Here is a 27908-nt window from a genome sequence, read left to right on the forward strand (position 1 = left end):
GAATGAAAGTTGAAAAGTTACATTTTGAATGTTAAGCTAATTGCAGAGGCATGCGAGGGTTAAATCACACTCATTAGTGTTCGAGTGAAGTTTGGCAACATCTCTCGGCCATACCAAGGACACGCAGCCATTCAAGGGTTAATGAACACATACTGACCAAACGAATGAGGGAGCAAGACAAAAATATGCCAATTATCGTTTCTAAGCGGAGAAGTTTGGCAACGTTGCTTAAGACTGAAGTAATCCTCCCACACCACACCACAACCCCACACGCACACCCCCTCCCCCACCGACGCAATACACAGCGGGTGTCTTTAATATTTGATGAATTAATAAGTGAGAGGGAGAACGGCTGACGGCTGTCTGTGTGCGTGCGTGTATAATGCGTGCATGACGTCGCACGCTGCCAACGCCGACGTCGACGCCTGCTGGTGCTGCTGGCCGATACATGAGGTCGAGACGCTGCGGCGACGACGACGACGACGACGACGGTGTACGCGGTGCGGGTCAAACCCGTCGCACGTTAATCACGCTCTTGCTTCAAACGCGTCGTTGCAACGGGTTTCCCCCACCCAGGGTCTAGCTTTAAAACAAAACAAACAGCAACAATGCAAGAACAAATTTAAATAATGACGAAAATTGCCTGAGAATCGAGCTGCTGTTTGCTGCGTCTCTGCTGACGCGCGCAGCGTTCGAACCTCGATAAAACATGCTCGACTGCGAGCATGTGTGCGCAGCAGTATGTTGGAACGGCTCGAAGCAAACAAGTTCGCAGCACGAAAATGACAAGGCCAGCAATGGACACGTCTCTCGCTTCAACACACCTGCAGCATGTGTGATGCCGGCCGGGGTTTGTGTCCTCAATAAGTGACGTTCCATTAACGCGCGCGGCTAATCCGACGCGTCACTCAATTGAACCGTTAGAACTGAGTAGGGGCACACACACACACACATACACATACGATCATGCGATTATCTTAGATTGCCGCCAAAAGAAATGAGGTCAAGCCTTAGTTTAGGTTAGATTGCGCTTGGTGCGAGGGGGGGGGGGTATTAAGCTCTCTTAAGCATAAATTTAATAATCTGTTGTTTTCCTCTTCTCTCCTTCCGCCCCCACTGGTCGTACAGGGCCTTGGAGCAGTCGCAGCAGTATGCCAAGAGTCTGGGACACCTGCAGCAGTCACACCATGCCCCACAGCAGCAGCAGCAGCAGCAACAGCAGCCACCACCCACATCCCAGCAGCAGCAGCAGATGCACCACCACCAGCAGCAGCAGCAGCAGCAGCATCACCACCAGCAGCAGCAGCAGCAGTCGTCACGTACCGCGGCCAGTCCGTTGTCGCCTCCACGTTCGGGTCCACCCGGCGGCAGCAGCAGTGCGGCAGCAGCGGCCGCTGCAGCGGCGGCCGTCAATAATTACACAAAGTTTGGCGAGGCGCCGCCCCCGCCCCAGCATAGGTTCATTACGCAGCCGGCGTTTAGCATCGCACCGGCGCCCACCTACCGCGAGAATCCCTACACACGCCTCACCCAGATGCAGCAGCATCAGCAGGCGGCCATGCCGGAGTACCAGCGGGCAGCTCGGGCGGCGGTGGCGGCAGTGGCTGCCGGCGCTGGCTGTAAGCCGGGCCAGGGCCAGGGCCAGGGTCCGGGACAGGGACAGGGCTCGAGCAGCGGCTCCAACACGGGCGGCGGCGGTGGCGGTGGCAGCGGCGGAGTGGTTCAGGTGCCGTCCGGCGGGGTGCTGGTCATGGAGGCCATGTCCCACTATCCCAATCAGCCAGGATCCTCCGTTTCCAGCCAACAGCAGCAGCAGCAGCAACAGCAGCAGCAGCAGGGAGGAGGCAGCGGTGGCCCCGGAGCGGGCGCTGGCAGCGGCGGAGGCAGCATAATGGTGGGCAATCTAGGGCACATCCTCATGCCCCGCTCACAGGCGCTGCAGTACACCAGCGAATACCTAACCAATGCCACAGCAGCAGCCGTGGCAGCGGTGCAGGTCAACCAGCGTCAACAGCAACAGCAGCAGCAGCAGCAGCAGCAGCAACACCAGCAGCAGGCGGAACCCTTTGGGTCAGGCGGTGGCAGCCAGCAACCGTATAAGAAACAGCGGCTGAGCGATGGCAATCCCAGTGGCCTGAATCATCTGCCATCACCCCACCAGCAGCAGCAGCAGCAACATCAACAGCAGCAGCAGCAGCAACATCACCAGCAACATCACCAGCAGCAGCAACATCATCATCAACAGCAGCAGCAACATCACCACCAGCAGCAGCAACATCAGCAACAGCGATCCTCGCCAGCGCAGATGCAGGCGCAGATGAACAGCAGCCAGCGGCAGAGCAATCACGAGCTGCACCGCCACATGGCAGCGGCAGCGGCAGCAGCAGCAGCAGCAGCAGCAGGTGCTGGTCCCCCAATGGGAATGCAACTGAAGGTGGAGACGATGCCGCCGCAAATGTCCTCAGCGGCGTCGAACACGTCACGTATGCCGCCCTCGTCCAGCACCACAACAATGGCCACGGGCATGGGCATGGGCATGGCCATGGGCATGAGCACGGTGACGGTGTCCACAGCAGTGCCGAGCAGCAATAGCAGCAGCAGCAGCAGCAGCGCTGGACCGTCCACATCCGCAGCAGCGGCAGCAGCAGCGGCAGCGGCAGCAGCTGGCAGCAGTACTGAGGCCTACCATCCGCAGGTAGACAAGACAGTGATTTCGCTCCGCTCTAAGCAGTCCAAGAACTAACCGAATCCCCTTTCTCTTCTCTCTTCCTGCAGGTGGAGGCCATCTCGCCGACGCTGCCCAGCGACAATGCGATCGACGAGCGTGGCCGGACCACCGCCAAGGAGGATTTGCTGATGCAGATCCAAAAGGTGGACAATGAGATCAAATCCGCGGAGACGGGCATGGAGGCGTTGCGGAAGAAGGAGAAGACGCTCATGGAGTGGGCGGCGCAGGCCAAGCAGAAGAAAAACGTTGTGGCCAGCACAACAACAGCAGCCAACAACAACAACAACAGCAGCAGCAACAAGGACAACAACAAGAGCGTGGAGCTGGAGGTGGTGGATCTGTCGATGCGCAGCCAAATGCTGGCCGAAAAGATTTACGCGGCGAACCGAGCGACGGCCCTGGATCGACATTCCCTGCTGCATCGTGCCGCTGGCTACGCACTCGATGGGGCAGAGAGCAGCGGGGAGCAACAGCAGCAGGAGAAACAGGAGCAGGAGCAGGAGCAGGAGCAGGAGCCCTTTATGCCGCTGTACAACCAACCGCTGGATGTGGAGTCGCTGGCATTGCTGATAAAGCATCATCACAGCCACGTGAAGACGCCGCTGCTGCAGCACATACGAAAGATCAAGGCGGAGCGGTGCCAGCACCAGCAGACGCTGGTCGATAAGTATGCCAAGGATCAGGCGGACTGGCAGCGGCGCTGCGAGCGGGCGGAGACGAGCGCCAAGCGCAAGGCGCGCGAGGCCAAGAATCGCGAGTTCTTCGAGAAGGTGTTCACGGAGCTGCGCAAGCAGCGGGAGGACAAGGAGCGCTTCAATCGCGTGGGGTCGCGCATCAAGTCGGAGGCGGATCTCGAGGAGATCATGGACGGGCTGCAGGAGCAGGCGCTCGAGGACAAGAAGATGCGCTCGTACGCGGTCATACCGCCGCTCATGCACGACGCCCGCCAGCGCCACTGCGCGTACCACAACGAGAATGGCCTCATCGAGGACATGTCCACCGTGTACAAGCAGCACAACGCCGTCAATCTGTGGACGGCCGGCGAGAAGGAGACCTTCAAGGAGAAGTATCTGCAGCACCCGAAGAACTTCGGCGTGATAGCCGCCAGCCTCGACCGCAAGTCCCCGCAGGACTGCGTCCGCTACTACTACCTCAGCAAGAAGCAGGAGAACTACAAGCAGCTCCTGCGCAAGTCCCGCCAGCGCACGCGCAGCTCCCGCAACCCGGCCAAGGCCCAGGCCGCCCAGCCGCAGTGCATCATCGACTCGCTGACGACGGGCGTCACCACGCGGCTGCAGCGCGAGCAGCAGCAGAAGTCCGGTGGCCGCTCCTCGGCCATTGCGGAGCGCGAGCGGGCCGAACGGGCCGCCGAGCGGGAGCGTGTCGCGGAGAAGGCTGCCGCCGATGCGGCCAAGGCGGCCGAAAGTGCCGCCGAGAAGGCTGTCGAGGCGATTGTCGTCAGCGAGAAGGTGGCCAAGGCGGCGGCTGCCGCTGCCGCAGCTGCCACTACGGCGATGCCCTCAACATCGGCGGCAGCAGCAGCCGCATTGGCGGCAGCCGAAAAGGCAGAGCTGGCCGTGCAGGCCGCCAGCGGGAGCAGCGAGAAGAAAGCAACAGCAGCAGCAGCAGCAGCAGCAGGAGCCACCGCCGCATCAGAGATCTCAACGGGCAGCAGCAGCAGCAGCGGCAGCAGTTCCACCAGCAGCAGTGAGGCCAAAGCCAAAGCAGCCACCGAAGGTGCACCAGCAGCAGCAGCAGCAACAGCAGCGGCAACAGCAACTGCAGCTGCCACATCCACATCCACATCTTCAGCCACAAACTCCTCCAACTCCTCCTCCTCCGCATCATCAGCAGCAGCAGCAGCAGCAGCAGCAGCGACAGCAGCAAAGCCCGCAAAGGGAGCCACTTCTGGGGCAGCTGGAGCCGTGGAAGCAGCAGCAGCAGCAGCAGCGACAGCGACCACAAGCACAAGCACAACCAAGACCAAGGCAGAGGCTGCAGCGGCGACAACGGTGGCCGCCGCCTCGTCCAAGGCGAAGGCGGAAGCCGTCTCCGATGCGCAGACAAAGGCAGGCCAGAAGGCGGCCAAGGCAGAGGCCTACAATGGTGCGTATAGCAGACACTCCCTGGAGCGATTGCCAACGATTCTTAATCATTTGTCATCTTCTGCAGCAAGCGGAGAACGCGCCAACAATGCTGGAGCAGCGGCCACAGCAGGACCAGGAGCAGGAGCAGGAGCAGCAGCCACCGCTGCAGCTGCAGCTGCACCCACAGCGGGCGTGACATTAAATGGCTTTAAGCCCGGCTACCAGAGCGTAGTGATGGCCAACGTGAAGACTTCCTCCGCCTCCTCCTCCTCCTCCTCGTCCGCTGTGGTCGGCAGCAGCAGCGAAGATGCGGCAGCTGCAGCTGCAACTGTAGCCGCAGCTGGGGCTCCTGGCGGTGCGGCGACTAATGCAACGAGCGGCGATAAAATCGGCGTCAAGCAGGCGCCCGCAGCGACAGCGGCCGCCGGCAGCGTTGCGTTTGCCCTGCCGCCCAGCTCGACAGCCTCAGCGGAGCAGCAGGCGGCTGTGGGTGTGGGTGTGGGTGTGGGTGTGCCCACATTGACGACGGCCACCACGGCGGGCAATTATCTTGGCCAGAAGCTGAAGGCCGCCCAGGTGGAGGGCCTGGGCGCCGGCAACGAGCTGCTCACCGATGTCAGGTGAGTCGAGAGAGCGGAGCGTTGTCCTGCGACTGTAACTGAATCCTTCCTTCCCCCTGTGATTTCAGTGATTCCAAGCGAAAGCGTTACAGCGAGCTGACTGCCAACGAGGTGCATCATCCGCATGGCAACAGCAACAACATTAAGGCGAATGCCAATGCCAATGCCAATGCCAATGCCAAGGACATCAGCAAGCTGCCATCCTCATCCTCATCCTCATCGGCAGCTGCATCCTCGTCGGCTGGATCGATGCCCACAGCTGCTGGTTCCATGGTTAATTCATCTCCGCACATCTCCGACGTCTCCTCCATAATGTCCACTTCGGCGGCGAGCGGTGCGCTCACCACATCGACCACATCCACAGCCACCGCAGCAGGATCGTTGGCCGATGGCAGCGGGAATGCAGCCAATAACATGGAGGGCCTAGCACTCGATGGCAAAGGTAAGTGCCAAAGCGATTTCTCCTGTCTGAGTTCTCCCAAAGTGTGGCAGAGCTTCGTAGCTATTCTGTTGCCTTCAATCTGCCAGATTTCTGTCAGTGTACAGCGTTGGAGCTTTCAAAAGCAAGCTTTTAGACTGCTTATAGCGATGACAGTCGGTGAGCTTTCAACGGGAGAGCTTTCGTACAGTCTGGTCCTGTGTACAGCTTGCTTGAGCTTGCCCAAAGCCTGAAGTCCTCCAGAAAGCTCTTTGAATGCACGCTTAAAGCTGCGTGCAGCTTTTATGCCTCTGCCATTGCCATTTCGAAGCGAGCGTCCTGGCTCCTTCGTTCGTTGCATCAAAAATGCATTCTCCCCTCATTGGCAACTGCATTGCGTTGTCTCCCTTTTTGTTCTGTTTAATCAAAAGCCACTCGCCCCTGCCCTTCGGCTCTCTTCAATCAAATTTGTCGCTTCGCTCAGTCTCAGTCACAGTCACAGTCTCAGTCACAGAGTCCTGTCTCCATTTCTGTTTGCGTTGTCGATAAATATTTTATCAAAAAAAAATGAGAGCCTTGGCTCGGAATTGCCTCAAGTTGCAGGTCCAGCGGCAGGTCCAACGAGTTAACACTGGGGGAGGAAGTGCAGATGGAGATGATGGTTGTCTCTCACGTTTTTGGTCGCTTGCGGTTTTGTTTGCACCCAACCCAAACCACCCAAAGCACCCACCCAAAGCACCCACCGTGTGCTGCCTTCACCATCTTCATCATCATCTTTGCGGCCTTGTTGGCTGTCGACATCTCCCTGGCGAGTTAATTAAACTCAATTAAATTACATTTTTTTGTTGTGGCCCCAGCCCCCATTGCCGCCATAAACGTATTTTTTATTATGCAAGTGATTTAATTTAATTATTAAATTGCGGCAAGGATTGTTTGCTCAACCCAACTGGCAACCCACCCACCCACGAGTCCAAGCCCCTGCCAGCGCTGCCATTCAGCATGAAAGAGCCTGCCTCTGCCTCAATAGGGATTATCCCTGTCAGATATAATCCATAACTCGTTGAACATTGAAGAACTTTTCGCTGATCAATCGATTCTGCGGCATTTGTCATGGCTTTGAAGTGCGATCCCATTCCGCGATTAGACAGTAAAATGTTCAGGGATCGATAACGATTTATAATCGACATGGGCTCTGCAGGTCGATTTTTCTGTTATTATCGATGTAAACATTTTCGATACATTTTGCACTCGAACAGCTTTTAGCTCTTTGGTCTATCGATTGCAGCATTTGATGATCGATCTCCTCTCTGGCCATTTGTTTGTTTCGCTTTTCCTCTGTTTTGGGATGATTATTAATAGTATTTTGCTTTTATTGAATTGAAATTCTAGAGCGACAAAAAAAACATTCAGCCATGTGTGTGTGTGTGTGTGTGTGTGTGTGTACAGTCTCGTTTGTTTGTGTGTGCTTTGAGTGTTGTTTTTGATCGTAAATTCGTAGATTTCGTTGCCTTTGATTGCTGCCACAAGAAGCCTTACGGCTGCTGCTGCTGCTGTAGCTGTTGATCCTCTGATGGTTCCAGCGTTGTCTCTCTCTTAGCGGTATTGCCAGTGACAGCGCCTGCTCCTGGTGCTGTGCTCGTGCTCGTGGCTGCCGCCGCTTCAATCTCATCGGCATGGCACATCTTGCGATGCTTGTGCACAAAATAGTAGCTGGGGAACTTGCTGCCGCACGTCTTGCAGGGATAATACTGGACATTCATGTCCAAGGGTCGCACCTCGCGACGCATCAAAGCGCTCGTTGTGGCAGCTGTGGATGCCGCTGCTGCTGTGGCTTCCTGCGGCTGACTGCTGTCCTGCCCAGAGCTGCTGGACTCCATGGCCAGCAATCCATGATCAGCGCTGGTGGCCACCAGCTTCTTCTCGGCACTGGCCAGACTCAGCGGATTGAGGTGCCGCTTGGCATGCTTCTGGTAGCAATATTGCGACTTGAACGTGTGCTTGCAGTAAACGCACACATACAGCTCCTGGCTGTGGGCTTGAGGTCCTGCTGCTGCTCCGATGCTGCTGCTGCTGCTGCTGCTGGCAGTCGAAGCAGCTCCTGCATTCGCCTGCTTTCGATTGTTCGCTGGTGCGGCACCTCCTGTGGCATCGCCACTGTTCTCGCTCTCCTCCTGCTGCTGCTGCTGCTGCTGCTGCCGCTGCTGGCTGCTAATGGCTCTGGCCATTTGCTGGTGAAACGAGTAGCTGACGCTCTGCTGCGTCCGCTGCTGCTCGCACTGCTCCGTGCTGGCGTCCAGGCCCTCCGGCTTGTGGCCGTAGGCGGTGTTCAGGATGCGGCGAAAGCGCACGGGTCCATCGCAGCTGGCCACGTCAATGATGAACTTTGAGGGCATCGCCGCCGTGGCTGTCTCCAGCTGGGCAGCCGGAACCGGGGCCTTGGCCACCTGGAGTCCGCTGCTTGCTGTGTTCCTCCTGCCAGTCCTGCCGCTGCGGGAACCTCTGGGCAGGGCAGTGGCTGCTGCTGTTGGCTCTTTCTTGGTTCTGCTTGGAGCTGCCTGCGGCTTGGGTGTGGGTATGGGTGTGGGTGTGGGTGTGGGTGTGGGTGTGGGAGCGGGTGTGGTTGGCTTTGCATCCAGCCGCTCGATGTTGAGGCTGCCCGCACTGCTGCTGGCCATTGAGCTGACGACAGAGACATTGCAGTCCTCCGTCTCCATGTCCTCGTTCTCGTTGTCGGTGACTGTGTTGCTGTCGATGAACACCTCCACATCCTCCTCCTCATCCTCATCCTCATCCACAGACACATTCAGTCCGGCATACTCTGGCTCCACGTGCAGCAAGGAAGCGGCGCCCGCATAGCCAGGCGTAGGCACCGCCGCCGCCGCCGCTGCTGGGGGAGGTGGAGGCGGCGCCAGTGGCAGGGGAACGGGCACGGGCACGGGCACGGGCAGAAAGCCAAAATTTGGGAGCGTCGCCTTGCTGGGTATGGGCCGAATGATCTTGGCGCTGGCAGGCGCCGTCGGACACAGTTGCGGCGGTGGATTGCCACTGCCATTCAGATAGCCCTCGGTCTGGGCGCGGGCCAAAAAGGAGCTACAAAAGAGACAAAAGAGAGACACAAATTGAGGGGCTGAACCTGAAGCAGGGGCTGGGCGAAGTGCAGGCAACCCACCGACAGATCTCCAGGGCACGTGGCATGTGCAGCACGTGGGTGGCCAGCAGCACGGCGAAGATGTTGTCCACATTCAAGTCCAGATATCCCGTGTACATGTACGTGAGCAGCGGAGCAAACTGCTCCGCCGTCACATTGCCCAAGTAGAGCAGCAGCTCGCCCGTGGCGCCCTGTGCGTTGGTGGACCCCACGCTGCTACTGTTGGAGGCCACTCCCGATGCGGCACTCTCATCCATGCGGATGGCCGAGCGAAGGTATCCGCTGTGCATGCCCAGCACCAGAGCGTGGGCCACAAAGCGCACGTTGCTCGGTGCGGGACCCACTTCCAGGATGACATCCGGCGGTGTGCTCATAATGCCGCCACCGCCGGAGAGTGGAGCGGCCAACTGTGGTGGCGCTGTGATGCCAATGCCCCGCGGCGCTTGGCCAGTGCTGCCCGTTAACCAATTCGTAAACATGCTGCGACAAATGTGTTTTGTGTGTGTGTGCACTCAACAAAAATAGATCCCAAATAGCCTTCAAGTCAAAGGACAAGCAAGAAGACTCAGCGGCAAGAAGCAACAAGCAGCCGCAGCCAGCAAAAGCATCAAATGATGCGATAAAAGACAACGACAACCACGCCGGCGACGACGCGTCAAGTGTGCAACGCGGTCAGGACTGATGTCGCTTCGCGGCACATCTCGGCTATTTATAGCCTGGCGGCAGCTCAGCTGCTGCACTCGGGTGCTTCGACTTCGGCTTCGGCTTCGGCTTCGGCTGTGCTTTTGCCATGCGACGACGTTCGGCTTCGTTTTGTGCTGGCTGGTCGGCTGGCAGCGTTCGCTGTTGTTGTCGGTCCGTTTAATTGGTTTGTGTTTGGTTGTGTTTGGGATCTCGATACGCTTTCGGTTTTGTCTGTGAGTGTGGCATTTTTAGCAAATTAACAAATATTTAAGCTCACCAGCGAGCAGCCACAGCCAAAAGTCAAAAAGTGTTGCCCACACTCGAGGGCAAGGCGACGGCTAAGGCTTTGCCTGCTTTTGTGCTAGGAACATGTGTCGGGGAACATGTTGCCTAGATTTGGCGCGCGGTTCTTTTGATGCCCGCTCTCTCGTCTGGGCGCTCGTCTCCTTCGCTCTGCCATTCGTTGTGCTGTTGTGGGCGTGTTGCCTCTCAATCGTCTTAATTGATTTGTGGGCACAACCAATACACAAACATATTTACCTACGCTGCACATGTGTGTGTGTGTGTGTGTTCTCTTGTTGATTTACCGCTTACTCCTGCTTATGGCTGTGTGTGTGTGTACTTTGCTTGCTGCCTTATCTACATCTACTTGTTCTGCATTCTGCATTCTGCCCTGGAGCACGTAACGCAAGGGTATGCTGTGTGCCTTCAGTTCACTTTTCCCATGCCCAGTCTTGCCTTTTACAGGGTAGCAACTGCATCGCATCGCCGCCGTATAAGTTTTTCTCTAAGATTTCAATCAGCACACCAATTCGAATCACCTTTTTTTCCTTCTACTTTGTGTCTGTGTGTGTGGGTGTGTGTGTGTGTGGCTTATTTGGTCATTTGGTTGGCTTTTAATTACCGCTACAGCGAATCGGTTTATTTGTACAACCTCAGCCGCCCGCCTGGGGGTGGGCAAGAAGTGACATTTGTCCCATAGATTCCGATTCCTTTGCTCCGATATGGCTGGATGGATGGCTGTTGTGGCATGGAAATTGGTCAGTTTGTTGGCTTTTGACGAGTATTATGTCCTTTATTGATGGGCTAATTTAATTAAGTTGGCCCAAGGACCCACCAACTGCAGAGTACACCTCGCTGTCTCTCTCTCTGTCTCTGTCTCTGTCTGTCTTGTCCAATTCGATTTAACTTCAATCAAGCGTTAACAATTTTAATTAAATTATTTCCAAATGTAATTATAAATGTGCGTCATGCATAAATTGTGTTATTAATTTATTTAGCATGCATGCCCCACCAGGCAGCCACACTGCCACCTGCCACCTGCCACACTGACAACAATTGCAATTACAACCGGAGTTCGGGTGGCTCCGGCCCTGCCCGGCCCGGGCCTCCCTGCACCAGACGCTGGGGTCGAGGCCAACTTTTTGAATAAATAATCACAACGTAGGCAAAAAATAAATTTCATAAATTGGCAGCACAACGGCAAATGGTAAAAAAAAAGAAGGAAAATACGAACCAGGACATACAGCGAGAGAGAGAGAGGGAGAGAGAGAGAGGGTGGAGGATGGTGCGGAAAGAGATTGACGTCGTCAATCTGGGCAACATTTTAAACGTTGCATTAATCCCCCTGTCCAGCATCCTGTCTCTCTCTCTGTGTGCGTGTGTATTCCTCGTTGGAGTTGGCTTTTTGTGTATTTTTTTGTATAATTGTTGCCGCCCCATCATTAGCCATTCTTACGGCCACGATGCCATCAACGATTCAAGGTGTATCGATCGGCGTACATCCTGCGATGCCAGACACATGGTTGCATGTCTGCCATCGATATCGATAACTATCGATAATTATCGAATTGGATTTAATGCGAAACAAAGCCACGCCATGCCTCTGCCGCCAGCTGTGTCGTGTCTTCAATTCGTGGATGCAGTTTTTTCCATCGATAAACAATTATCATTTGTGTCACCGATAACAACGATAACACGCTGCAAAGCACCCCTGCCTTTACGGCTTGTGCTCTCAGTGCTACATGGAATTCAATTTGATTAATGAAAGGTTGAACAACAGAAAAAAACAACAGCACTGTGTCCACTGTGGAGAGTTCTCCCCACCTCACGCTCTGTGCTGGCAGACTTTGTGCTGATCCTTGCAGTATAAGTTGATGTGCAAATTGCCTGACAACTGTAAAACCAAGCCAAATCGAAGCGGCAGCCAGAGGAGGAAGCCAGGAAACAGTTGCAGCAACTGTCAAGTGAAAGAGGAAGGAAATGGAAGTGGCAATGGAAGTGGCAATGGAAGTGGAAGTGGAAGGCTTTTCCCATGCACAGACGACACATGCACAGGATTTACCGTTGCTGTTGTTCTTTGGGTTGGGAGGGAGAGGGAGGGGAGTGCTTTTGGCCATGATGACAAGCAACTTCTGTTCTCGCTCTCGCTCTCTCGCTTATCCCAGCTGGATTTATTGTGTGCATATGTGTCTCCCACTCCGGTTTCCCCGCTCTTCTCTGCATGTGTGGAGACAGCGACAGAGAGAGAGAGGAAGAGTCAAAAGGGACAAACCTTTTATGACAATTAAAACATAATTGACGGTCAACATTAATAAACCAAACGCACACCGAAAACAACAGGAAGACAAAAAAAGAAAAAGAAAAACAAAGAAGAGCATCAGCCACACACACACACACACACACATAGATGCAGATGCAGATGAGAAGGGATAAAGGCAAAGGGCAATACTTGTGTACACTGCAAGAAAAGCCAGCCCAGTGGCTGCTTCTTCGCCCTAGCTGTGAAACTTGAACGAACTTTTGGAGTGCAAACTGAGACTCATTTTGAGACTGAGTTGAAAGCTACAACTTCGTCATTTTGCATGTGAAATTGGGTTAGATATTGTAGGACTTTACCCTGTGCCCCTGTAATCAAAGGACAAGTGGCCCGTGGGTTTGGCGCCCCACTAATCCGCAACTACCCGTTCGGCATTTAGCAGGTGGAAACACCAGAGAGACCTTTTTTCGTTAGTTAAAAATTCTTTTTGGTGTTTGTGTCGCAAAAAAAAGCAAAAAGCAAAAGGCAAAAGGCAAAAGGCAAAACCAATGACTAAACAAACAAAATCATAGCAAAACGTGTAACGGCAAGCGAAAAGCGCAACCAAGGAGAGAGAGAGAGAGAGAGAGGGGAAGAAAAGCTGAGGGAGTAGAGTGTGGAGTGCGTTCTCTCTCTGACTCCACTTGAGGCAATTAAACGGGCTCGACACTCTCTCTCTCTCTCTCTGTGTTTTGGTGTTGTTTTTGCTTGTTTATTAATTTGTTTATTGGATTTTAAGTGATGGCAGAACAATGTAAAATAGCTAAATGAAACTTTGCTCACTTGCTGCTACCCATTGCCTATCGCTGCACTCTTCACGCCTTTCATGAGGGTAGGGAGAGAGCAAATTTGATGGCATTCCTTTTTTTCGGAGGCTGTCAAAAAGCGCACCAAACTATGCAACGGCGGTGCAAGCGGCTTAACTGTCCGCAATGCACCAAAAAGGCTCTCCGCCTCCGCCTCTGCCTCTGCTGCCGCTCTCTTCTCTCTGTGCGGTAAGAGGCGGGCGTGAAGTGGGTGGCGCTGGCGCTGGCGCTGTCACGTTGGTGCTTGTGTTTTTGTTGGCTTTCGAAAAGGGGAGACCGAGCCGCGTTTATGAAATTTTGAACAAAATTGAAATTACGCTAATTGTTTGGACTGTACCCCGAAAAATGTTTGGAGTGGGTGAGAGCGTGTGTGGGGTGTGGAGTGTGGAGTGTGCGGCAGGTACAAAAGCTAAAGCAGAAACAAAAACAATTAGCGAATTTGATGAGCAAATCCCCGTTGCACGAACACACGCGATGCCTGGGTTGGGGAGGGGGGAGAGGAGAGGAGGGGAGAGCTGCTGGTCCACTCACAACCTCGGCTTGTTGGTGCAGCTAATTAATAGACTTTTGTCCGTTGTCCGATTTCCATGGGTCTCAGGCTCTTCCACGGCTCTCTCCGTGCAGTCCGTGCACTCGCTTGTTTGTCCATCGCATTAGTCCGCCAATTCACAGTCCCGCCTATGCCTGCCTACGCCACCGACTATGCAATCGTATCCCTTTATCCACAACCCCTCCCGTGTCCGTGTGCGTGTCCGTTTCCTCCCTCGCCCGTGTCCAGTGTGTGTGTGTTGTTGTCCGTATCCGGGTGTCTGTTTGCTAATTAGTAAATCATAATTACTCACTCGCATTTCACGATTTGTAAGCTTTTCGAACAGTCCGAATACGTACACGGACACAGGACACGGACAGTGGACACTGGAGGGAAGCATGCGGGGCAGAGCCACGCACAAAACCAGCAACAATTTCCAATCCAATCCATCAGTTCATACCAAACAAAAAATATTTGGGTGCCCATTGCCATTCCTCTCAGGAGGTCTGTCTCTCTCTCTCTCTCTCAGGCCCACCCACCGATCAATGTGTCAACTTTAGTGCCATAGAAGAGCCCCTCGGAAAACGCGTTTTTCTAATTGCCAGCCATCGAAACGGACGGCTATTGCCATGTGCGGGGGGGAAGCGGAATGATGTCCACAGAGAGAATATTAACACTCAATTTCTCAGGAGTGGACACGGACAGAGGGACACGGACACTGCTCTCTCTCTCTCTCTCTCTCTGTGGCTTACAATTGTCACAATTGAAAGGGAATCGCTTATTCATCGAGTGTGTAATTGTTGCCAAGCATTTTCATTTTTCTTTTCACTGAAATATGTTTCAAAATGTAATATGAAATGCGGATCATACAGACCGAAAAGGGATCAAAACTTGTTTTCATTTATCGCAAAATAATATTCATTGTGTCTCTGCCCTGGAACATGTGCGGCCACTTGATGATTCCACGATGCAAATCAGAAAGCGACAGAGCAAGAGCCAAACTAATTACAAACTTAAACTGTCGAAAATGACTGCGGCCCCACAGTAGCACAAGAAGTGCAAGGAGCGAAGAGATAGAACACTAACAAAACGAGCCTAGAAAGCAGCAAATCAGCAGCCAAAGAGTCAACACACACACACACACACATAGCGAGCGAGAGAGAAAGAGAGCAAGAAGAGGCTTTTGCTTGCTTGCTAATTATGTGTGTTCCGACCCCCCCCCCCCCCCCCCCCCTCCTACTCGTTCTACGCTCTTTCTGCGATGCTCCTCTCTTGCTGCCATCTCTCCTTGGTCTGCTGTGGCATGCAGTGGCTTGGCTTTTGCTTGCATATGTAATTAAATTGCTCAATTAAAATTGCACACCCTTTTGATTATCGCTGGCGTACAGTTTGTATTCCTTCTCCTCGTGTCTCTCGCTCTGGCTGTGTGTGTAACTTTTATTAATCAGTGAAAATCGTTACCCAAAAAAAGAACACAACGTCAAGCAGCAGACGCACAAATTGCATACACAAATAGCGGGACTTGTGGAATACTCTTTCACCTGAACTGGTCATAAATACTCTTACGATCGAAATGATTAGGGATATAAATTGTGATGCAACAAGATTCCTAATTCAAAGATCATACCTGCTGATTCTCTTCTGCTTCGATGCTCGCATGCAACGGTGCTCTCTCTCTCTTCGCTCTGTCGCACGGCATACCCTGCACACATCCATCCCATGAGGCATAATGGAGGCGACGGGGGTGGGTGCCTGGGCCTTCCACAATCGAGTGAAAGATGAAACCGAAAGAGCCAGTGAAATGACGGCCGCAATTGCCCGAAATATAATTTTTGTTTCTCTTTTGGTTTTGGGTTTGCTGTTTTTTCTTTTGTTTCTTCAATTTTCTTTTGTGTGGGGCTCCCACGCTGAACGGGGAACGATGGTTGTCCGCTGTCCGCTATCCGCTCTCCGGTTTACACCCTGGAGTCCTGCTGCTGCTGCTGCTGCTGCTGCCGCTGCCTTTGCCGTTAAATCAACACCATTTCGTAAATTAAAAGTGGCAAAGTAAAGCGTTTTCCGCTGTCGTCGCTGGGCGACGACGCTCCGCCGTGTTCATATTAACTGTATTTACAATTATATGAACGCTCACCAGCTTCTTTTGCTCTTTCCCATTCTCTCTCGCTCTCTCTCTCTCTCTGTTTCTTTTGTTGAGCTTGCACCGTGCATGTGTGTGTGTGTGTGTCATGGATGTCATTTATGCATGCTCGTACCATAATTCCCGGCCATTTCCATCCATTCTTCGCTCCCTCCTGTCCGCCCTCTCAGTCACATGCTGCCTGCTGCTTGCTACCTGCTGCTGCCATCGCTCCGTCTGAATTCGCTTGCTCTTTGATGTTTGCACAAGTTGGCAGCATCTTCTGTTGGTTGCTGCCGCTGCCGCTGCCGCTGCTAGCGGGCACTGCTTTTGCTTTCGCTTACGCAAGTTCTTCTCTGCCAACAACAAATTCCCCATGGTGCTAATTAGCGGTTGTCCTTCGTCCTACGTCCAGTGCTGTTGCTGCTGCTGCTACCGCTCCAGATCCTGCTCCAGATCCTGCTCCAGCTCCTGCTCCAGCTCCTGCTGCGTCGTACTTTTGTGTGTACGTACAGTCTCGCGTATATTTTTTAATTGGCCGCACGCCAATCGTTGCGCTCTCTCTCTCTCTCGCTCTCTGTTCCTTTTTGTATGCCGTTATCTCTAAATTGAATGTTGTTTTATGGCAGATTTGATTGAATTTGGGCTTTTCGTTTTACTTTTCAGCGGTTTGTTGTGTGTGCCAATGGAATTGAGTGGGAAATGTGGGAGATAGAGAGAGAGAGAGAGTGCACGTTTTGTATCTTTAGTTAGTTATAGTATAGTTCCTAATAGAACTAGTTCCAATTTACAAGTGATTCAACTGGGATTTCCCTGGGAGGATTGCTTAATGAATGGACTCTAGCTTTGCCAGAGATTCGGTATTCTGATATGATATTATCTAAGACGAGAAAATTACTCTACTTGAACCCGAACCAGTTCATCTGAGAACGAACCAGCAGTGGAACTTACAACCCCATGGCCCAACCCCCCCCCCCCTGTTGTTATTGTTGCTCCTTTTGTGGCTGTTGCTTTCAATTGTCTAATTGAAAGTTAAATAAATTTTTGGTAACTTGTGCAGAAATTTTGTGCTGCTGCAGCAGAGATTCCTCGGGGAGTGCGAAGGAGTGGATGTGGGAGTGCAGGGAAGAGCGAGTCCAGGTTAATTTCTGTCTGTTGATATTTGCCGGGTGCCAAAACTATTTACCAAATGGTCCGAAATTTAATTGCGAGCATTACAATCCCCACGCACTGCTACGATTATTTCCCCAAACAAATGCAAATGAGCAGCTGAAGGATGCAATTGGATCTGGTCTTTCGGTCAACTATAATTGAAGGAGTATTATTTATTGGGTCAGAGAGGAACAGTAAGAAGATAGCCACACATGCACGTGCACGTTTGCTTTCCCACTCCCCTGATACCTTCTCCATTTCCAGCGCACATCCACATCCACAGCCCACGCCTCGCCACGCCACGCATAGACCGCCTCAATATTTACTCTTTGTACTTGCAAAAGAAATTGTACTAATGGAATTATTTCATTTTGGGTGGAGGCTGGCTGGGGGCAGAGCGTGAGTCCGGAACGGAACGGAGAAGACAGGCAGGGAGTGCAGAAAGAGAGAGAGAGAGAGAGAGAGGCAGTGGGGTATGCGTCGCGTTTCGTTTTGTTTTGTTTGTCGTTTTGATTTACTTTTGGTTTTTGATTTTTTTTTTCCTCTCTCTCCTTTCTCTCCTTTTTAGCTCGCATACCTCGCACTTCTTCGGGTATTTGGCTTACACAGATTGTAATAGTTGAAGAATTCTGACTAATTTTCAATAAGCTAATAATTATAGCTGAGAAATCTTCTTATTGCATTCACAATTGAAAATGAATGTTTGTAGTGCTTGTTGGATGTAACATCTATCCGCCTATTGCTCGTTTTGTTTATAGCAATCCAATTAATGGGCATCTTTTAGTCGACATATTCCCAGTGCGCTGACTGCTTCTTGGGGATTTTTCTTTGCATTTGCTGTGCAAATAGCGCAGTGTTCCACCACGTTGCCATGTTCCCACATTCCCACGTTCCACGTTGCGACTTGTGACGACTTTTTACCCGACTGCGTTTCATCTTTGCGCCTCTTCTCCCTGTCTCCTTACACCGCACAAATCAAAGAAGAAATCAAGGAAAAGTAACCTAACCAGCGGGAAGGGGAAACCCAAGACCAAGACCAAGACCAGACCAAGCGCATTCGCTGCCGATGCCACTGCGACTCTGCCCCACTCTGTCGCTGCTTCTGCCAGCATCGCCAGTTGAGGAAAACTTTTTTGTTTTCCTTTGGGGGCGTTTCAAATAATTTTTTGACTGATTGAATTATTAATAAAATTGAACGAAATGCAAAGAGATTCAAGCCGATGATGATGATGCTGGCTGGTCCTGCTTCTGGTCAACAAAAAGCAGAACACGAAAAAGCGGAAAAGCTGAAATTTATATCACAATTTTTGCTTGTTTTCGTTTTCGTTTTTGTTTCTTTTTTGTTTCTTTTTTTGTGTGTTATTATTTGATTGAATTGCCTTTAAATGGCAGGTTGGTGGTAGCCCCCGCCCTGAAATAAGTAGTGTGTGGCGCGGGAGGTGGGCAGACTGCGGTGGACTGTTGTAGGTCACATTTAATTAACACAAATGCCCATTAATATGCATTAATTACTACTTTTTTTGGTCGGTGTAAACCTCCCAACAAACAAGCAGAGGCAGGACTCTCTCTCTCAAGAAAAGACACCAAAACAGAACCCAAAAGTGACGCACTCTGCGCACCGCGCTCTGTCCCCGTTGTGTCCTTTTGTTGGTTTTGTTTTGCTTTTTGCTGCTCGGCCATCTGCAAAGTGCATAAAATATTTACAGAATATTTTTAAATCAAAATTAAATAATAAACAAAGAGATGTAAACGAAAACGAGGTCCTTCTGCTCGCTGGCCGAAGCGAAACCCCGAAACCACTGAACCACTGAACGACCAGCCACCAGCTCGCTCCGCACTCCCGCTCCCCAATGACAGCCCAATCAAGCGACCAATAGCCATTGCCTTTTTTATTAATTAATTTATTTGGTGTTTCCCGTCCAGTCCCCCGTTCCAGTTGCAGTCCGGGGGCCAGCTGCATGCTGATGTGAATGATGTCCCCTCCCTGGCATTTCAATTCATTTTTATTACGAATATTATTTTAATTGGAATACCCTGCATTGGGCACATCCTTTTGGGGATTCCTCCAGGCACTGTTTGTGTGTGTGTGTGTGTGTGTGTTTTTAGAGGGTATCCAACAGTCGCATTGTGTTAGCTTCTTGCCCAAATTCAATTGCTTACATTTCCATTTTGTTGCTTTCGTTTTGCTTTTTGTTAAACTCTTTATTTTGTTGATCTCTTTTCGGTTGTGTTGCTGTTGCTGTTGCTGTTACTTTTATTAATATTAAATATTTATTTTGTGATTTTTGTATTTAATTTGCAATCTATACTCGACTCGTAGACTCGTAATTGCAATTTGCAATTGGATTGAGGCTGCTGCTCCTCTTTCGCCATAAAAAGTGTTGCCAACTCGCGCTCTCTCTCTCTCTCTTTCTCCCTCTGTCACTTGCCAACTGGTCGTTTCCTTTTTTCGCCAAATTGAAATCGTTTTTCGAGTGAGGTCGTCTTCCCCCTTCATTTTGGCCCACTCCCCGCTCTCCGATCAGCGCAACAATCAAAATTAAAATGAGTGGCTTATTAAAATTTTAACGCTCAAAAAGCATTTTTACTTGCGTTTATTTTTCGCTTGCTGCTTGGTACACAGTGAAAGAGAGAGAGCGAGAGAGAGAGAGAGCACTGGCGCTGGGGTGGGACTTGGCTACTTTGATGTATTTTCATATTCCGCTGAGACTCGCGAGCCACGCAATGGGTGGAATGAGTGGAAGTGGAAGTGTAAGCAGGGAGAGGGGAGTAGGCAGCCGAAATGGCAATGGCTCTCCCTCTCCCTGTCTCTCTGTTTGGTCAGCATTCACCGTTGTATCTCTGACATTTTGAAACGCTGATTGATTTTACTTATAGTCAGAGTCTTCCTTCCATTCGCATTCGCATTTTCAATTCCCATTCCCAATCCCATTCCCTCCCCAAAGTGCCCTTTTAATTACATTGATTTTCCTTAAATGCCACAATTGTTCTCATCCTCTCTCCCGTCTCGCGTCTCGCTGCTTTATTTGCAAATCATTAAAATTGTAAAATTATTACGAGTAAAATGGCAAAAACAGAAACTAAGACAAACACAAATCTGTTTGGCACTCAGTCAAGATTGAAGATTCCCGCCACTCTGCCGGTTGATGGTTGATGGTTGATGGTTGGCCATCCTCGAATAATTGAATGTAAATTGAGAAGCCTCGAAGGAGGAAGGTTCTAAGTTTTGTTTAACTAACATCGAAATATTACACTTTCCTTGCACTTGTTGCCAATTGAAATGTAAGCGACATTTGATTGATTTTTCTCTTGCGAAATTTCAAACGTTAGCCTGGAAATAATTGCCAAATTCCCTTGCTCTCTGATCAACAGCTGAAATACTGTTCTGTTTCCCATTTGTTTCACTCTCCAGCTCTGGCTCTCGCTCTCGCTCTCGCTCTCTTTTTGCTTATTACAGTTGCTTCCCACTTGCTGCGCTCTTGCCACTGTTCTCTCTTCCACTTTGCGTTGGGATTCGCAACTTCTACGCTCAGACACAATCTTTGGTGTCTGCAATCGACTCTTAGCTTTCACTTCCATCTATTCGCTTAGCCATTTATTAATCCCAATGTGACTCCATGTTCCTCTTTCCATTTCATTCCTCTCTCCCCCGTTTTAAAATATTCAATTGGCTGCCTGCTGCCTGCTGCCTGCTGCTGCTCATTATTTGTTAAGTGGCTTAATGAAAGCATCTCTCCCACTCCCACTCCCACTGGCACTACCACTCCACCTCGAGCTCTCCTCTTCTGACCATTTGCCTTTAATTAAATCGCATTTTGTAATGTGTTTGCATAACTTTTGCTTACCCTCTTTTCTCTCTGTTCTCTCTGTAGATAAACTGGCCAACTGTTTTGTGTGCAAGGCGGAGGCTTGTCCAAGGACGCGTCCACTGAAGAAGGGACGCGGCCAGCAGTATGGCATACCGGATGAGTCGATACCGGCGGGCGCGCGGGTGTGCAACAGCTGCCAGTGCAAATCGGTGCGGAACCGCTACCCGAACTGTCCATTGTCCACGTGCCCCAATCCCAAGGATCGGGCCCAGCGGCTGCGCAACATACCGTCGCGTCTGTTCGAGCTGGCGCCCGAGTTGCGGGATCCGGTGATGGCCGAGTTCCAGATACCGCCCCATGCCACGCGCTGCTGCTCCGCCTGCCTCATGCGCATTCGCCGTAAGCTCGATCCTCAGCTGAATCTCACGGACGCTGCCGGCGGTGGGGGCAGCGGCGGCGATGAGACAGATGTCAGCACCTCGTCCTGCGACGAGCGGGAGCCTGGCGGCTCGGACACCGCCTCCGTGGAGAGTCCCGAGAATCTGCAGCGACACAAACCTTTGACCCTGACCAAGCAGCAACAGCAGCAGCAGCAGCAGCAGCATCAGTTGGGTATACAGTTGCCACAGCCACCGCCACCAGTGCCCCAGCAGCTGCAGGATTCACACCAGCAGGAGCAGCAGCAGCTCATGCATCTGCGGCAACAGCAGCAGCAACTCCTTCACCAGCAACAGCAACAGCAACAGCAGCAGAAACCCTCGTCAGTGGGGATGCGCGGCATGGCCGAACTGCCGCTCATCATAACACCCACGCGAATGAGCTCCAAGTCATCGGGAGCGGACAATGAGCGGCTGCTGCCACCGGCTGCCGGACAGGCGCCCAAGAAGCAAAAGACCAGCGAGGAGTACGACTCCTCGGCCACGGAGACGGCTGACGAGGAGAATGAGAACTCGCCGGCCAATCGGCAGAGCCCCAAGGTGCTGTTCAATGCGGCCCATGCCCACGGACACGGACACGGACATGTACACGGACACGGTCACGGACACGGACACGGACATCCGCATGCCCATGGCCACGGGCACGGGCACAGCCATGCGCACGGCCACGGACATGGACACGGTCATGGCAGCAACAACGTCGGCGGATTGCAGCCACCAAATGCCGCCGGGGGAGTGGGCGTGGTAATGGGAGGAGTGCCGCCTGGCATGGCTCCCAACATGGCAGTTGGCGGACAGCAGCAGCAGCAGCAGCAGCCGCCACCCATGAATGGACCCATCAGCATGCGCCGCGAGGCAGTCAACAATGTGCAGGATTGTGTCTTCTCCGTGATAGAGCGATCGCTGAAGAAGGTCCCAGAACGCAAGCAATCCTCGCAGCAGCAGCAGCAGCAGCAGCAGCAGCAATCCTCGACAGCTGGCGGTATGGCAACCAGCCAGCAGCAACAGCAATCCGCTCAGCAGCAGCCTCCACCCTCGCAGCATCCAAACAACTTGGAGCGCAAGGAGTTGACCATTGTCCGGGAATATCGACAGGATGGGAATGCGGCTCTACTCAAGCAGCAGCAGGCGGTGTCCAGCGGCCTGCCACATGGCACCTCCGTGCAGAAGCTGCCGTCGCGTCCAGCGGCTGTGCCACCGCCCTCATCCTTGAGCAGCAGCAGCAGCAGCGGCGGCAATGGCGGCGGCACCAACAGCAGCAGCAGCAGCAGCAACAGCAGCAGCGGCGGCGGCGGCGGCGGCGGCGGCGGCGACAATCTGGCCACCCTTTCCGTCGTGAACTCTGCCCATTTGGGGGGTGTCGTCGGCGGTGTGGGTCCGCTGACACATCCCGGACTTATAGGCCATCCAGTGGCCACCACTGTCGGGGACAAGGCCACCATTACGCCCGTCGTGAAGAGCGGAATGGGTGCTGGGTCCAAGTCCAGCCACTCGGCACCGCCGCCACCCGAGACGATCATCTACAATGTGCCGACCAGCCATGGGCCGCCACCCACCCATCCGCAGCGGGGAGTGCCGCCGCCGAGCCAGCAGGTGTCCGATTCGGAGCCGCAAACACTCGATCTGAGCATCAAGAAGACGCCCAGGGACAGGGACAGAGATAGGGACAGGGACAGGGACGGTCACTCGCCCCACACGGGACCTGGCGGATCGGGTGGCTCTGGTGGTCCCGGCGCTGGCTCGGAGCGTCACCTCGTGCCGCCGCCCTCCATGTCCAGCACCATGAAGCACATTGTCCGCTCCACGGCCATGTATCGCGGCGAGGCTGTCTCCGTGCCCAGCCTGGCCACGGCCGGCTCCTACATGTACCAGCAGCCGCACGGCCCGCTCAAGGTAACGGGCGGCCTCGGCGTGGGACCACTGGCCGGCACCGGGCCCGGCACGGGCAGCTCCATCTATGTCCAGCCCGTACCCGTACCTGTACCCATCTCCATCGGCCAGGGACAGATGCCGCCGCGCTCCAGCCAGCCGCCGCCGCCAGCCCAGCCGCAGCATCAGTCCCAGCCACTGAGCAGCGGTCGCGTGTCCTCGAAGGTGCAGCCCAAGCTGAGTCCGCAGCAGGCGCATCACTTGCATCCAGCACATGCCCAGCACGGACCACATGGACCACCCCATCCGTCGCACCATCCAGCGCACCCCTCACACGCCTCGCCCTCCCAGCAGCAGCAGCAGCAGCAGCAGCAGCAGTTGCTGGTCAAGAGCGGCTCCATCACGCACGGAACGCCGGCAAATAGCGCCCAGCAGCAGATAATTGTGCACGCGGCGACCTCCTCCTCGATGCTCAGTCCCAAATTCGAGAGCATGGTGCGGCAGACGCCGCCGGGCGTGGTGTGTCCGCCGGACAGCGGCAAGCATGGCTCCATCACGCAGGGCACGCCGCTCCATCTGCCGCAGCATCATCTGGACAGCAAGCGGGCGTACGATTTCTACAAGAGCTCGCAGCGCCACAGTCCCGCACAGGCGGGGCCTGGCTCTGGGCCGGGTGGGCCCGTGCCCGGGCAGCTGCCGCCACCGCCGCAGCAGTCCTCGCCGCAGGCGCCACCGCCGCAGGGCTACGGCGTCTGCGTGGGCTCGCCCTATGCGCGCTCACCCTTCGGCAGCGTCGTGGAGCAGGCACCGGTGCTGAGCACGCGCCAGATTGTGACGCACGACTACATCACCTCGCAGCAGATGCAGGGGCAGCAGCAGCAGCAGCGCAATGTGTCCCGTGGCAGCGCCAGCGACAAGGACAAGGAGTCACCGTCGCCGCGCAACAGCGTGGGCAGCAGCAGCGGCGGCGGCTTTGCCTACGACAAGGAGCCAACGCCGCGCGGCAGGCCCGAGTACTCGAGTCGCGCCTCCCCAGCCGATCATGCCAACAGGTGAGTGTGTCTCCACAGACGAAGAAACTGTAGCTAATCTCTGCTTTGCAGCACTCCCAGTCCGCATCGCACGCCACCGCCGCAGCGTCAGGGCGTCATACAGCGCCACAACACGGGCTCCAAGCCACCATCGCCTGCGGCACCGCCGCGCATGCACATCGTGACGCCGTATCAGTATCCGCCAGGTGAGCTCCACGCAGCCGATCATCGCTTGCAGCCACTAATCCAATCCAATCCAATCCAATCTCTCTCCGCCAGCTGGCCACGATGCTTTGGCCTCGTTTGTGGATGTGGCCGTGCAGCAGCCGCAGCTGCCGGTGCCCTCGCAGAAGGGCGATAAATCGCCGGGCTCCTCGCAGCCGGGCGGCGGTGGAGGAGCACCAGGTCCGGGCAATCCACATGCCGGACCACCGGCACCGCCGCCACATGCGGTGGCCGTTTCGCAGGTGCCGCCAGCGGCACACCACGAAATGCGCTACCGCGACCTGGCCATGCACCATCAGCAAATGGCCGCAGTGGTGGCCGTGCACCAGCAGCAGTTGGTCCAGCACCAGCAGTATCGCCAGCACATGAACGCCATGCACCTGCAGCGCAGTGCGCGCGACCAGCGGCAGCAGCTGCAGCAGCACAACCATGCCATCGAGCGGGACCGGGAGCTGCTGCAGAACCAGGAGCGAATGCATCGCGAGAGGGATCGCGAGCGAGAGCGCGAACGGGAGCGCGAGCGCGAACGAGAGCGCGAACGAGAGCGAGAGCGGGAGCGGGAGCGGGAGCGAGAGCGCCGCGAGCAGGACAGGGAACGGCGCGTGGTGGCCGAGGAGCGGGAGCGCCGCATGGAGCGGGATCGCATATTCGCCAGCGGTGTTGTCAGTGCACCCGGACCCGGTGGCCCACCGCCGCCGGGACATTACATACGAGCGCCAGTGCCCGAGACGGGACCACCACGATCCATCCCAGATCGGGAGCGAGAGTAAGGGAGAGAACCCAGGGGGAGAGCACTGTGAATCTGTTTGCTAATTGGCATTGCATTCTTTTCTATGATTTGCAGATATTATCGTCCGCCGCCACATGCCAGCCAGCCGACAGAGGACACGCCCGGACAGCTGAGTGCCCAGAGCCTGATCGATGCCATCATCAAGCACGAGATAAGCCGCACCAATGACGCCACCGGTGGCACGGGTCGCGAGTTTCCACGCCCCTCATTCGTAAGTCAACCCAAAGCTGAAGTCAATTGAAAGTTCAGGGAGAAACTTGGTCCCGAACTAACAGCAACTTCTTCTGCCCAATCCACAGCAATTTCATCGCCAGCCGCTGGAGCTGGCAGCGGAGAACAATGGCAAAGCGAACTCCCAGTCACCGAATGTCATCAACATAGACCTGGATCAGGAGCGCCTCTCGGCAGCCGCTGCCGCAGCCACCGCTGCGATCCAACAGCAACAGCAGCAGCAGCAGCAGCAGCAGCAGCAGCAGGGTCCTCCGCCACAGCAGCAGCAGCAGCAGCAGCAGCAGCAGCAGTCGAGTCAGTCGAGATCCGTGCATGGATCGATGCGCGGACAGCCGCACACGCCCACATCCCAGGCGCAGGGCCCTGGCCCGGCACCCAGTCCACAGCAGATACACACCAAGAGCATCACCTTCGGGGAGCTGACCGATTCGATAATCACCAACGATTACGTCTCCAATCCGCACATGCGACCCACGCCGCCCTTTATGACCTACATGGAGGGTCCGCCGCAGGCGATGTTGCCGCCAGATCGCTGGAAGCAGAATCGACGCATGCAGCACAAGGCCGAGGAGGCGAAGCATCAGGCGCAGCAGCAGCAGCAACAGCAGCAGCAGCAGCAGCAGCAGCATCACCACCAGCAGCAGCAGCAGCAGCACCAACAGCAACAGCAGCAACACCACCAGCAACAGCAGCAGCAAGGCATGCCCGTTGGCGGAGCACCCAGTGTGGGTCCAGGCTCAGCCGGTGGTCCGCCTGGGGGCAGGGCAAACACGCCCGAAGATGGACGCAACATTATCCGCATGCCGCAGGCGGTCAGTCCACGCAAGTACGCCCACGAGCTGATGCTCCATCAGGCGGCTGTGGTGGCCGCGGCTGGCGTGGAGCCCGGCCACTACTTCCTGCCCGGGCCCGGGTCGGTGGTGGGGCGCGTTGGCGTTCCGCCGCCACCCGATCAGCGTGTGCCGGGCGGAGGCGGTGCCGGCGGCTCGGTGACGACCATCGACAACTACGTGAAGAATCGCATCGCGGAGGTGATGCGCGACGACATCTATGCCAAGAACCGCATCGTGGAGGTGCGCTCGGACGATGATCCCGGCGATCTGGTGGCCCAGTCGCATGCAGCCGCAGCAGCGCACGCCGCACACATGGCCCACGCGGCAGCCGTGGAGCACCAGCAGCAGCAGCAGCAGCAACGCAGCAAGGATGCCCAGCAGCAGCAGCAGCAGCAGCAGCCGCCATCGCATGAGATTAGCGTGTCCCGGAAGACGCCCAACCAGTACGAGGTGGTCGATGGCAGCGGACGCCGCTCGGGCGGTGCTGGCTCCAACAGCCACCATCCGTCGGCGTACCATCCGCCACCGCCGGCCTTTGCGGCCAGCACCTACACCTACCCGTTCAGTGCATTGACCGTGCCCAGCGCTGCGGGCGGGCTGCCACCGCCGCCGCAGGCCATGCAGCTGGCGCACCAGCCAGCGCCGCCCAGCCACCTGAGCGCCAAAGCCAAGGCGGCGCACGCCCTGAGCGAGCTTGGGGGCGCGGGCGGGGGCGTCAGTCTAGTGGTGGGCGGCGGCGGAGCCGGCCTCGGACCTGGTGGCGTGGGTGGCCCGGGGGGCGGTGGCGGTGGCGGTGTCGGCGTCGGCGGACAGGGAGGCGGCTCCCTCAGTGCCAGCGTCTCATCGGCCGCTGCAGCGGCAGCGGCAGCAGCAGCAGCGGCCAGCGAGCCGAAGCCTCTGCTGTCGTCCAAGTACGAGGCGCTCAGCGACGAAGATTAGTTGTGACTGCAGGCGTCGTCGTCGGGTCTACGACATCTGACGGCAGCAGCGACGGCGCCTCCAGCAGCAGCATCAGCAGCAGCAGCAGCAGCGGCCGCGGCAGCGGCAGTCAATCCCCTCAGCCCGCTGAGCCTGGTCTACGGCTACGGCTATCGACGCCACCATCCGCCCGTGCCGCCGGCGCACACTCATCCGCACGCGCTGCCGCTACCGCTCCCGCTCACACATCAGCATTCGCATCCGCATGCCCAGCAGCTGCCGCTCCCGCTGGCCCTAACGACGACGCATCAGCAGGCATCGCCGCGACATCACTACCAGCCGACGGCGCTACCACCACCACTGCAGTCGCAGCAGCAGTCGCAGCAGCAGCAGCAGCAGCAGCAACATCATCATCACCAGCAGCAGCAGCAGCAGGCGGCACAGGAGGCGGCGCAGCGAGCGCATCAGCAAGCGGCGTTGGCGGCGCAGGAAGTGGCGCAGCAGCGAGCGGCGCAGCAGCGGGCGCTGTACTATGCGAGCGAGCATTATGCGGCCAGCGGCGGTGGCAGCGCTGCGGGCGGCGGTAATCCAGGCTACTACTGACACCAGCAAGATCGTATGTAAGCGATACCCTAAACGTAACGGAATGCACACCAACACCAACACACACGCGCGACTGAGAAAGAGAAATTGTAAAAAGTAAAACACAGCAGCAGCAGCAGCAGCAGAGAGAGAGTGTAAACACAGAGAGCGAGAGAGTGAGCAAGCTGGAGGAACACACACACAGAGCACACACATGCGCACGCCCACTGTGAGTGCAGTTAGAATGAGCAGCAAAAGCGAAGAGAAGAATTTGAGTGGGAAATCGAAAATTGTACATTTACTTTGACATTTATTTA

At 55.0% G+C, this 27908-nt stretch overlaps 1 protein-coding gene across 3 annotated transcripts in view; it reads left to right on the top strand.

Annotated features, from left to right (window-relative positions):
• LOC117590969 overlaps positions 1-27689 on the top strand; it is a 37694-nt gene extending 10005 nt beyond the window's left edge. The window contains exons 2-11 of one of the 3 annotated variants that reach the window (XM_034284029.1): positions 1120-2695; positions 2776-4379; positions 4965-5435; positions 5504-5877; positions 20739-22057; positions 22130-24033; positions 24085-24218; positions 24292-25003; positions 25082-25238; positions 25303-27689. In XM_034284029.1, coding sequence (XP_034139920.1) covers positions 1120-2695; positions 2776-4379; positions 4965-5435; positions 5504-5877; positions 20739-22057; positions 22130-24033; positions 24085-24218; positions 24292-25003; positions 25082-25238; positions 25303-27030 — 9979 coding nt within the window. In that variant the 3' untranslated portion in view covers positions 27031-27689. Of the gene's footprint in view, positions 1-1119; positions 2696-2775; positions 4380-4964; positions 5436-5503; positions 5878-20738; positions 24034-24084; positions 24219-24291; positions 25004-25081; positions 25239-25302 lie in introns of all 3 variants that reach the window. The other 2 variants (XM_034284026.1, XM_034284027.1) reach the window with 2 other exon arrangements.
• The last annotated feature ends 219 nt before the right edge of the window (positions 27690-27908 follow it).

The sequence above is a fragment of the Drosophila guanche genome, unplaced genomic scaffold (assembly GCF_900245975.1).
Source record: "Drosophila guanche unplaced genomic scaffold, DGUA_6, whole genome shotgun sequence".
NCBI classification, from domain to species: Eukaryota; Metazoa; Arthropoda; class Insecta; order Diptera; family Drosophilidae; genus Drosophila; species Drosophila guanche.